The following is a 12,952-nucleotide window of genomic DNA, read 5'->3' as shown; positions in this document are numbered from 1 at the left end:
TTAGGCCAAACGTCGAGCTTTTCATGAGACGAACCCAACTGTAATTTGGATCGACCTAAATTAAGTTAAGATCATCATCTGTTGAGTCAGACGTCATCCAAACGGTGAACCGACCGTTTTGTCCATGTAAATGGTAAACAACCTTCAGTAAGCAACCTTCATTTTACGTCGTTAGCTTGAAATAGTCATCTGACTAACCAACCGTGGGCCGGAGGAGGGCTCATTCTCCTGAATAGGGTTCCACTGTAGGCTCATTTCCGAGTTGCCTCAAGCCTCTGTGTCAAAGCGAGGCTAAGTGCGAAGCCATCGATCTTCAAATGATTTTCATTTTCACGCAAAAAATTCATTCACAAGAAAGGTTTTGCACTTAGCCTCGTTTTGAAAGTGAAAGTTTTTTGGAACTCGGAAATGGCCTATTTGGCTGGCCTCTCGCCAATGGATGCTTTCTCGATAGATGGGCCTCAACCACGTGCCAAAGGTCCTAAGACCATCGCGCACAGCCTGCTACCAAAAAAAGTTGAATATTTTCTGAGGCTTCTTTTTTCTGTTTTTCTGCCGGCCATTCCAGTATATTTTTGGTGGCTTAAAAAATCTTGTGCTTGACCAGTTTCTTGGGAATAAATCCCAGACCATCAATCCCGAGAACCAAAAATTGGGTGAAAGAGAGAGCCCTAACAACGGAGCATGTCCCCCGGAAAGTCTCCAAGATGATGCATTAGAAAATTTTCAGGAGAATTTGTTTTTGTCCTCTAGGCCAGAAAGGTCCAGGAACGTTTCCGTCAAGGTTCGAGATATTGGCTATTTAAAGGTGCTTGACCAAATGAAAAAAAAGCAGTTTATTTGAGTGTCAATGTACTTAGCACGAAAGTACTAATAGGGGAAACTATGGCGACGGGACCGCCACTTTACGTGGTCATCCGAGCCACGCTACAGTGCAAAGGGAGAAGTCAGAACCTTCATTGCTGAGTTATTTTAAGACCCTGAGTATTGGTCCGGTCTTGGGAATCAAACCTGCGACCTCCCACTCTGCAGTCACACGCTTAGCCTGTTTCAGGCCCTCAGATAGTGGGGAAGACGCGAAAGAAAAAGGTTCGCGAAAAGTTTTATTTTCTTGATTGCATTTTCTCAATTCAGCGGACCCGACTATCTCGGAGCCTGGAACAGGCTATCATACGCTCTACTGACTGAGCTAACACTTCCGCAGTGAAAGACTCGTAGATAGATCTTTCCATAAACAATTCATCTTTCTTGCCCACCTTTGACCCAATTTCAATAAACTTAACCGCAGCGGGATTAGCTCAGTCGGTAGAACGCTTGACTGCAGAGCGGCAGGTCACTGTTTGTATTCCCGGGACCCAGACCCACTTATGTCTAGAAATGCATGCAATGGCGAGAATGGCAAAAAACGCCAGAAGGCTGGCGATTCAAACTGGATGCCAAAAGTGGCCCCATGGAGAGTGGCGATTTTGGCAAAAATGTCGAATTTGGCACAAATGGCGAAAAATCACCTGGCCCCTTGTTTGGCACAAACAGCGAAAAATCGCCAGAGGGTTGGCAATATCCAGAATGCGGCAAATATTCAAATTGGATGCCAAATTTTCATTTGAACTTTTGTTATCAATTTGGCGATTAATCGCGATTTCTGCCATTTTCGCCACTGCGTGTATTTCTGGGCATATCCCAGGACCGGACCAATACTCACTGCCTTTGCCCTGCAAATGGCTCGACCTTTGCCTGGCTCGGATGACCACGTAAAATGACGGTCCCGTCTCCAGTAGGAGACGTAAAAATAGTCTCCCCAATTAGTTCTTTCTTGCTAAATACATTGACACTGAAATAAAGTGCATTTTTTATTTTTTTTTTACAGAAGAGTCGGTTAGAAAGACAAGGTAATAAAGAGTGGGCTTCGTACCACCCCTCGGTTTCACAGGCTCCGCCGGGCCGAGATCCAACTCCTTACCCTTTTAATATATCCCATTTTCTGTCAGAAAAGGTACCCCTTTGGAATACCTTCCATTGACGAATGGTATCCCTTTCACATACCTAGTTCTAACATTGATGGAAACTTTTTTGGCCCAGATGACAAAACAAATTCTCTTGAAAATTTTCCGATACATTCTTTTGCATAAGTAAATAACTGCAAAAACCGTGAACGAAGACCCCTGCTGGTTGTCAACGTTGGATCTCTAGAAAGGAGATTAAGAAAAAAAAGCGAAGTCCAAAGTCTACTGCAAACTTTCTTCAGGTTTACAGATGTTAAATCTGTTTACCTGTTACAAAAAAAGGCAATACGCGTTGTTATGATCAGCTTTGCAGTAGTCTTTAGACTTCTCGTTTTTCATTCGTTTGGAGACTTTCCGTGTGATTTCCCAGACAAAATTGAATCTGTAAAATAGCTGCTCATCAAACTCCCTCCATACGTCTTTTTGCTCCTCAGATGATACAATCTTTTGAATTGATTTTTGTCCACATCGTTTGTTAAATAGGGCACATTCCCCAAGGGGACCCAAGTGATTTAAGGACAATGGTTGAAACATGTGCAAAGAACATTAAAGAAATGTTACGTTAAAGTTGTAGGGGCACCGAACAACCGAATGTTTCCAAATACGTCAGAAGTGTCTAAAGCGATTTTCTCTAGGCTTTTAAAAGCCTCTTTGGTTAATTTCAAGCTACCTCTTCTATTCGGATGTCTTTGGAGAACTTTGGCCGTCGCGAAAGTTTTGTGTGCCTTTTCCGTCTCATCCGAAACTGTTAGCTTACCTGATGGGCCCGGGAGATGGAGAAGCCGTATCGTCTTAGGGGTCTTTAAACCGAAATTTTCATGATACCTTTTTTTAACAATTATTGCAATATCTTGGTGAAAAACACAACCTCCAAAAATCGCAGACTGTGAGTTAGTAGAAAAAGTCCGCATATCCCAGAAGAATGAAACAGTTATCCTAGCCTGCGTGGCAGGCGATTGAAAGGGAAGGGAAAGGGAATTTTAGGCGCGAGAGAAATGCGAGGGCCTGGGCGCGTGAGGAGGGAGGGAGGGAAATGCGTTTCCTTCCCTCCCTCCTCGCGCGCCCCTCGCGTTTCTCTCGTGCCTAAAACTACTTTCCCTTCCCTTTCAAACGCCTGCCACGCAGGCTACAGTTATCCCGACATTTGCTCCTTAACGAACAGAAAAAAGTCGTTGGTGCCCCTAGAATTCAGCTGTGAATATGTGGAAGTAGCTTACTTTGATGGTTATCAACCAACAGGCCAGTTGTGTCAATTGTCAGGGCACAATTTATTACAATCAGCGTAGGCTACCACACGATTCAATAACGCGCCAATTATACAGTGTAAATATACTAGAAAATAAATAATGACGCCATCCTCAACTCCGCCTTCAAAGCTCTGTCACTGTGCGAAAAGGACAGAAGCGTTTTCTATACTGGAGTCCGCTTCATTTAAATATCACAGGCCTCGTTATACTAGACAATAAAAAAACACTATATACAGTACAACTAAAAGGGACCCTTTGTGGTTATCAGTATTTATATAAACGGAGGGGGAGTACAAAAGTGTAAACAAGAGAATGACATTGCAGAATGCAGTAAATTGTACAGTTATGGGAAAGAAAATAACCCTGGCTCGACCTACATATATATCATACCAATCCACATGCCATTCCGTGCCACAAATTACGTACGGTGACACAAAGTGCCAACAGGTTTTTTAAGTCTTCGCAACGCTAACAGATTGAAGAAGAAAAAGTTCTCAGTGTATCATATCATTACATTTTATTGCAAGAGATGACACATCACGTTTATTGCTTTGTATAAATTCCTTGAAGCATTTGTTGGTTTTACTTACTTTTCACTAATTCTCTTTTTTTTTTTTTTGGATATTTTTAGAAAATTATTATTAACTACTTTTACATACGACCAACAAGCTTTAACCCCCACTGAGTTTAAATAAAAGGTATTGATTGATGGACACATTGTATTTGCATGGCAAAGTCATATATTACACTGCAACTTTACTTGGGGGGGGGGGGGGGGGTTGGTTCCCCTTTACTTATCAGAAATGTTGAAAGAATACCAAAATGTCGTATTGGTGGCCATGGCTAACATTAACCTCTTCTCCTACGACACACCATTTCCAAAACAACAAATTAACTGGCAATTGATTCAATGAAGTTACAACTGACAAGTTTCTCACTTTTCTTGTCTTGATGCCTGAAAAGGCTTTTAGATGATATGGGAACAACTGGAGGAAATTTTATGTTTTTGTTGTTGTTTTATGTGCCAATCCACAATTTAATTGATAAAGGTACATTGAGCACCTCTTGTCATTATGGTAAATGAACTTTGTTTCTTTAGCATTGTTAAGTTTAATAGCCTGCATCACAAATGATACTAAACTCTGGGTTAGTCCCTCTGTCAAACAGTGCTAAACCCCTTGTTTTAGGCCCCCACCTGTGCACCACCATTTGAGTACGCAACATGACTTTCCTGTCAGACTATTGAAGCCATTGCCCATCAACATCAAAAGAAATTTGAAACTTCCAGTATTTTGAGTCTTTTGGAGGCCCAGAGCAAGGATATCAGCACATTTGCAACAAACAGTTTAATTAAAGTACCTCTCTTGCCACCCATACTATTCGACTACTTTAAGTTCAAATGACTCAAGACTTTCTGCATCAGGACTTGCAATCAAGCTGTCCTCAACAGGTACAGTAACAAGAGCCTTGATTACTTCTTGTGCCCCTTGAAATTCGTCAGCTGAAAAATATCTGCTAAGGACACGTGCTTTCTTACTGGAACAACAGTCTGCTTCATATACCAGCTTGAGAAGAGTCCAAGTAAAGGAATCTGCAGGTTGATTTTTGAGAACAACCTCTCTTATTTCATCTATGAGCTTTTTTTCAGGATCTGGATAATATTAAACCAAAAATCAAAGAAACTGTACAATTATTATAAATTTAAATTTACCGCCTCTACAATTGAAAGATTGAAAATAATTTGACCTCATAAAACTGTACCCACCATCAGTACATTACCGCCTATAATGACCAACAATACATATTCAAACAGACAAACCACCATTAAGCCACCATTTTCAAATTCCTAAAATTGGTCACCCATGCTTACTATAAATTTATCCTTCATTTAGGGGTCACATCTATTAAGTTCACACAGTCACCCTTTGGAAGCTCCAGATGCAGAGATTCAGCTGGTGGACTCACAGGCACAAACTTCTGGGGTGGGGGGCATGTTTCCCCAGAAAAGTTTTAAAATTGGACTCTCTGAAACACAATTTTCTGAGTTCCCTGGAGACCAGAATTGGTTAACCCTTAAGATTCTTAAGGCATTAAAAATTACCACAAAAAATGAAAATATAATTAATTTGGCAATTATTATTGAACTACCAGACATTACATGTCAAACAACCTGATGTTCTGTCCAGCGTCTGGCCTCAAACAAAACCCCTGACCCTCTAGAATTATTCCCACTAACTATTAGCTAATACTAAACTATATTACACCTTTATTAACACAGTCACCTGGTAGGATAGCAGCGTGATGTGTTGACATGATGATCAACGAAACATGATCCACTTTCATATTCAAACAACATTAAACAAACATCCACTGTGTTGGACACATGTAAACATACCTATCTAATTAGTAATGGGTATGTTCCATTGGGATGATCATGATCAGGATCAGTGATCCAAGATCACTTAGATTATACCGTGTACATCCAACATGATTGTCAACCACAGAGCATGTTCAGACTATTTTTTTCATGATGATGAGCTAACATTACAGGGAACCCAAGGAAAACTGTCTCCTACAGGTATACACACAGTGAACCCCAAGACCAATTAATGTTAAAACCTGTTTTCCTTTGAATATGACTTTTTTGCAGTTCATTATAGACTTCTTTTGAAATGTAATGACTAATGGATCAATCAAATTGGTTGAACACATATCAACACTTCACACCAGATATGTTTTTTCTACCTAATTTCTACATCACCATCACTAGATCCACACAATGTCTGGATTCTAAATATTAGATTTTACCATATTACATGCAACATCCCTTCAGAACACCTCTATTTAGCATGAGAATACAGCCAACATTACGCGATGCCACCACTGGTTTTCTCACAAAATGATGTCTGAAATTCCATACTGATGACATGCCACTACTCAGATCTTTGAAGTAACACATCGTCAGTAAAGGAATTCTGCACACGTTTCTCAGATGTCATTTTGCAGGGAAAGCAGTTGTGGCATTGCAAAATGTCAGCTGTTTTCTCAGGCTACCTCTATTAGGCAGCACTAGTTTTGAAAGTATTTTTATAAAACTGACATTTGGAGGCTTTCAATGCAGAGTTATTGATGCAGTGACATGCAAACAGCTTTCAACTAAGATGGATTGACTGTACACAAGAACTCCAAGAAGTTTTTTAAGGCATTTCCGGCCCTCAGGTCAGAAAAAGCTTTTCTTGTCCCCGGATATGCCTGGGGAAGTTGGGGGAAGGTAAAATTCAATATGCATAACAAAAAAGGAGACAGCAAATTCATTACAAACAAAACTTTGCCTACCAGAATTAAGTGTTGGATATTTCCTTCCAAAAAGCATTGATTCCCTACCAAGGATCCCCCGCCGCACTAGGCTGTCCAAGACTGCAGTTGCTGAGTTTTCTCTTTCATGAGATCCTTGAATAATCCATTCAACAGTTGTTTTTTTCCGTCCCATACTATTATTATGGTATTTGACAATGTCTGAAAAAAGTGCTTTGTCCAAGTACGAACTTGTCATTGTGGCATCTTTAACCTGTGCATATGATATATTTGTATTGACTTTATGACTCTCATTGTTTTCATACTGAACAAAGCAAAATTATGAGCTTATTATAAACAGATGCCAAACTTTTCAAGGTCACTTAACCAGACATTGGGTCAACCCCATGTTGATAAAAGTTACCTGTTGGTTCAGACACTGAACAGTTTTAAGCAGAAAATTTTAAAATTTCAAAATATGATGTAAAAACTTCTCAGAACATATACATAATGCCCACCACATAAAATGGCTGCCTTTTGGGCTCATCCTCCGTGTAACAACCTGTAAAACTCATGAGTGAAATAAAACAAAAGGGGAAAAGAATGGTAAATTTAAGACTTTGAGAAACTGCGAGATTTCAAAATTCGAGACTGAGAAATTTTAGCCTCCCAGTTGAAAATCACCCAACACTGAGACTTTGAGACCCATCACAAATGCTTCCAAGATTTCAAGATTGAGCCAAAGACTCTTGCTCTGTATTACAAACACATACACTGGTCCTGACGGAGATATCCTGTTTTTCTGGACCTTTTTCAACCTTTTTTAACTTTTTACCATCTTTCATACATCAAAAAAAGTTTCTTGCATAATAAATTTTGTCTTTTACAGAATGATCCAGACAGTAAATTTTCTTTATAGTTAAATAAAGGGGCCGGCTATTCACATGATATTTAGGCTCAGTTTCTAGCCATGGGTGTCTTGATGCAGCCATGATTCTTCCAAAATTAAGACACCCATGGCTGGAGATTGAACCTTCATCAGTGATATTGGGATGACTTTCATTCCAAAATGAGTTTTGCTCAAGATCGCGAATGAAGTTTGTCAAGAAAGACGACCAGCTTACCATGTTAAGCATTCTTCGGAATGAAGACATAATTAAACCCGCTCCGGCAGGACGTTCATCTTTTAAACAGGAAGAGAAAAACATCCGGAGAAGAAATGGGCTTGTTCCAATTGAAATGCAAGACTACAAATTCTGATATCACGTAAATAGCCCCTAAGTAAACTACGAAAGCCAAAATTCGGTCTGAATAAAAGCTGCTCCAAAGTAAAAATTCCTGGTCAAATCAGGCGAAAAGAACGGCTGAGTCGTTCCAAAGGAATACGTGTTGTGTTTCGACGGCTTGTTAAAAAATTTAGCTAAGCCTTAATAAGCTTATAAATTTCCTTAAGTAGCCTGATTCTCCGTTAGTAATAAAGTTGGAGTATAAGTGGATTTAATGACTTTACGACCCACTTGTACGGAAATAACTTGTCTTCTTCTGTCCATCCACTGTTTGATTTCCTTCTCGAAATCAACCTTTTCCAGCACATGCAAATCCAACAGAACAGCAGCACAGGCGGTGTGTGACATGGCGGTCGGTCTTTGCCTTCCAGCAACATCTCCCGTTTTGTCATTTTGCCACAACAAACAGAACGCTTGAGATAAACTTAAATCTCTCTGTATAATGGCGGACTTATCAAACCTCTCACATGAGAGTAATTCCTCCAAAGTTTTTGAAACGGGCCACGAATACTCGGACACCATGTTTAACATACAAATATTGAAAAAAATTAAAAACCTCTCTGACCCAGGGCCTTCTCCACTGTCAAAAAGGTGGTATAAAGAGAAAAAGAGCAAAAATTCGTGATAAAAACTAAAATTTAAAAAACGAGCAATTTCAATAAATTTAAATTGCACCTAAAATTTTCCGAAAAAAAAAATACTGAAGCCCTAACAGATAAAAATGTTGTAGCGATGCTTATAGCTAGAATAACACCGCGGCAAAACGTCTACGCATGCGCCAGGTTGAGCATTTCCGGTCTCTTTTTCAGTGACACTTTCCAGTCAGATCAAAGTCTCCCGCGCGCGCTCGGCTTCACTCTGTGTGCAGCTTGTGGTTCAGTTGTTCTGCTTCATGCTGCTCGTGTTTTTGACTATTTCGTAGTTATTGAAATTGCTTTTATGGATAACCAGGCACAGATCACTGAAACAATTAGTCGATTAGATTCAGAAAAGGTAAGTTGATAATAACTCAGTGTGTAATTTTGGCTAGAGCGTAAGGTCAACTGATTTTCATTCACGAAAACAAAGTTTTTGACTGTTATTTTTCACTTAACCTGGCTGAAACTAAGACATAAAAAGTTATTATTGCAAGCTTGTGTATTGTAGTTCTAATTTTCAGTTCTTCAGTATCTCAGTCTTCATGCCTTAAAGCCGATTCGGGCTTTATTTATTTATTTTTTATTTTCGTGTTTTGAAACGAAACTCTTCTGAGTTGATTGCCATGAAACATAAGCTTAATTATACTGTTGAGGTTGGCAGCAAGTTGACATCTTTATTTATTTTTTTCATTCTCAGAATCAGAGAGCGAAAGATGGTTTGATGGCTTTTAGAAGTTAAAATTTTCATACCATGTATTTAGCAGCTGGGAGTTTCGTGTTTGCATGAGATGCAGCCTGCCGCACAGTCTGAAATTACTGAAGTCTTCAACCAAAGAAAAACCATGAAAAGAATTAAATAGGCATTTTCTTGAATGAAAGTAATTTATAGGGACGTTTAGTTTCTCCGCACTGAAAGCTCTGGGTGTTCGTGACTGCAGTCATCAAAGTCGAAGTTGTTATTAAATCCCGCTCATCTTTTGTTTTGAGTTCTTGTTTTCTCTGAAGATAAAAAAATTTATTGAACGGGCTAAAATTTTATTTCCTGGTCCTAGTGTTAATGATAATTTTGGTTTCTTTCATAAGTATTGCCATTCTTTTCTTATTTATCGCCTTCTCCCAAATTAACTTATGCCAAACCAGTCGCATGCAAGAAAGCCAGTAAAAACAAATTCGTCTTGTCGAGCGCTCGCGACCTGCAAACTTCAAACATCATTTTCACCGTTGGTGCAAACAGATAACCATGTGGTGCAAAAGTTTGACACTAGAAAAATATATAAGCTTTCGAATGAAGTGATTTTTTTGGCCCCCTTTTTTGTCTGTTTCTCCCTTTTTGCTTTTAAACTTGGTGCGACGGCAATGTTATGCTTACGGAAATAAAAAGCTGACCGGATGTTAAATTTTGTGCTCATGCGCAGTGCGTTTTGCCGCGGTGTCAGCTAGAATGCATCTCTAGAGACCTGCTAAAAAGCATAAAAGCATGAAAAGAGTGTTTTCAACATAACACTCTTTTTTATATAAGAAAGTTGTTTCTCCGGCCCAGGTTGAATATTCTTATTTTTCTGCCGATTTTAGGCTGAAAATATTCTTGTATTATTCTTAAATGTCTTATGACATTTCCGTTTTAGAATATATCTGGGGTATCAATTAAACCCGACCTATCCAATCGAACAAAACCGAACAAAAAACCAATCGAACCCAATCGAACTCCAATCGTTTGATTGGGTGGGGCAATCCAACAAAATCGAACACCTATTTTGCTGTCAGTTCGATTTTCGAACCAATCGAACCAATATAATAGAACAAAATCGAACTAATCCAATGCAATTGTCTCTTGACGCCTCAAACTGAGTAAAACACGTGGAATATAATCATTGTCAGCTTTTATTGAATAAACAGGAACTGAACATCATACTGCAAGAATGTCAATGTTCGAACAAAACAAAACAAATAAAAGGCAATTTCGATGACTGTTAAGGTACTGTGACTGTTAAAAGGAAATGCTTGGCAACAGAGAAAAAATGCGATGCGGCGTCCGTTAATCGAACGTTCGATTATACCAATCGTTCGGTAATCGAACGTTCGATTGGGTTCGATTACCAGTCGTTCGGTAATCGAACGTTCGATTGTGTTCGATTGGCAAAATTTTATTGTGAATTCGATTATGTTCGATTGAGTTCAGCAATCGAACGATTGGTGTTTGATTGGGTTCGATTGCCGAACTGTTCGATTGGATAGGTCGGGATTAAAGTAAGAGGGTCTCAATGGGGTTAACCGATAGGCGTAAAAGACCCGTAAAACGGCCAAACATTTAGTCGATAGCCGTAAAAATTGAAAAATTTTAACCGTTAGCCGTAAATAGCGTAAAAAGGAGTTAACCGTAAAATAAACTGTTCCCTAGATTTGCTACTTTTCAGGGACGTACTAAACTCACTTATGGCAACCTCGTTCGCAGGGTTCTCTCCTACCCGCCCCCTAGAGCGCTCCAGGGGGCGGGTAGGAGAGAACCCTGGGAACGAGGTTGCACTTATGGTTGCGTTTTGTATTTCCCGGCTAGCGTGAAGTACGGAGTCACGTAGTACATGCGTACGGAGTCCGTACGCATGTTAGGCGAAGCGCCTTTTAGGTGTTGACCAAGACCTAGGCTCCATTTCCTCCACTCTCTCGGGGAACTAATTTTTTCCATAGCAAAAGTGTGGCTTCTTGCAGGGGATTAATATTTGCGATTTTCAGGAGGTCGTGCCCTCGAAACACTAGTGAAACAAAACGCAGAGATGTCACTGTTTGTAAAACACGTTGCCGATAAACAACATTTCCCTGTTTTTCTCTGACGCTACGGTAGACATTACCATGCCTAGTTCCTGTACGGCGTCTTCCTACGCAATCTCGGTCAAGGCATTTCGGTGGCAAACTCGCTAGGACCACGTGACCTGAAACTCATTAGCCACGCGGAAAAATGAGGCCTACGGACAAGGCAACGGCAGACAGTCGTTCCGTACAGTCCTTCGCTATCATTAAAAACACTAGACAGGGGAATTTTGTTATTGGCCGTTTTCACGCTAGAGCTAGAAATGGATTATCCGTCTGAGACTAGCCTGTGTACAGTCGCGCCCTCCCCACAGACACCCCTTCTCCGAGTTTTTCTGAAGGGAGGGAGCGGCCGTACACAGGCTATCTGAAGCGGATAATCCCGTCTTCAAACTGTCCGTCGAAATTGACGGATAAAGTCAGGCGGATTGTTCATTAAATTAATAAGTATTACCTATCTGACGCGAATCATCAAACGGATAACCCGTCTCACACGAATAATCCGTCTCTGGTGTGAAAAAGGCCATTTCTGTTATAATGAATGTCGCGGCCCGGCCATGAGTTGGGCTTTTGCGTGACCGCTTTTGCTTTTTCACAAAGATTATTTTTAAATTGACTATTGATATTTCTATGTCTGCTATGTGTAAAATAATTCTTGGGTTGCACGTGACGTCACCAAAAATCAAACTAAGAAACTATCGATTCTTCTGAGTTTCTACTTTCACGAGGTATTACAGTACCTAAACACCTTTACACGAACAAATTTTTGGTTCGAAAGGGTTCTTCGTTTTGCGAGAGAGGACGCTTGAATTTCCAAGCTTTCGCGTGACGCGGCATTTAGCTGGCGGCCGGGAAAGCTCTTGGGTTAAAAACGTTACCGATTTTGGGAGATTTTGCAATCTAAACATTCCTTGTCTCAGAATAAATATTACTGTAATCTTTATGAGTTCCTCAAGCGAAGAATTCACGCATTAGTAAGAAAACTCGAAAACAGATGTTTCTGTTGGTATCCGGCGGCCATATTGGTGTTCCTGAACGGGACACCAACATGGCGTTTCCATACAAAGGTTTATAAATTTAGGTAAACCGTTTTTCCCAATATCTCGCATTTGAAATATTTCACAGACTTGATTCTTGGCAAGGGTTTTTGTATATTTATCTTTTTTCATTTCCCACATTCTAGTCCTTCTGTATTGAATGGTTGGCATCTTTATTTTTCATTTCGTGACAGTGCAAGCCGAGAATATTAGAAGTTAAATACTTTATAAAAAGTATGATCTACCAAATGTTAGAATTTTTGAAAAGAATAGCTTGTTTCATCTTGAGATGATCCGAAGACCTTTGTTTTGTTTTAAAGATACCAAAAATACAGGTTAATTAGTATTTAACTTTTTGAAACAAAAGAAGTTAATTTTTAACTTTTTTGTTAACCGTAACTGAAAAAAAAACCGATAGCCGTAAAAGAGGCAAAATTTTAGCCGATAACCGTAAAAGCCACCACCCCATTGAGACCCTCAAGTAAGTGCAGGTTTTTTTCGTTTTGTTGGCAGGTTTTGCCGTTTAGAGAATGGAATAGGTTGAAACATGTAATCGTATTGTATTTAAGTTTTTGAACACAGAAAATTATATCCTTTTCAAAATCTCAGTCTGGGGTTTATTCTTAGAATATTCTTAAAATT

At 39.7% G+C, this 12,952-nt stretch overlaps 1 protein-coding gene across 1 annotated transcript; it reads right to left on the bottom strand.

The window, feature by feature from the left end:
- Positions 1-3,235: 3,235 nt before the first annotated feature.
- On the bottom strand, positions 3,236-8,380 carry LOC140927977 (uncharacterized). Its single transcript, XM_073377685.1, has 3 exons — positions 8,062-8,380; positions 6,587-6,818; positions 3,236-4,901 (listed from the first exon to the last, which is right to left on the bottom strand). The coding sequence occupies exons 1-3, from the start codon at positions 8,359-8,361 to the stop codon at positions 4,627-4,629; spliced, it is 807 nt and encodes a 268-aa protein (XP_073233786.1). The 5' UTR covers positions 8,362-8,380; the 3' UTR covers positions 3,236-4,626.
- Positions 8,381-12,952: the final 4,572 nt, after the last annotated feature.

Source organism: Porites lutea, chromosome 2 (assembly GCF_958299795.1).
Source record: "Porites lutea chromosome 2, jaPorLute2.1, whole genome shotgun sequence".
Lineage (NCBI taxonomy): Eukaryota > Metazoa > Cnidaria > Anthozoa > Scleractinia > Poritidae > Porites > Porites lutea.
This window is presented reverse-complemented; position numbering and strand designations above follow the sequence as displayed.

Bases quoted from the DNA above. Each gene is read 5' to 3' on its own strand.
- LOC140927977 (XM_073377685.1), bottom strand. From the start codon at position 8,361: ATGTTAAACATGGTGTCCGAGTATTCGTGGCCCGTTTCAAAAACTTTG. The intron at 6,819-8,061 runs GTGGGTCGTAAA...TCATATGCACAG, and splicing joins GACAAGTTATTTCCGTACAA to GTTAAAGATGCCACAATGAC. The intron at 4,902-6,586 runs GTAGGCAAAGTT...AATATTATCCAG, and splicing joins ATATCCAACACTTAATTCTG to ATCCTGAAAAAAAGCTCATA.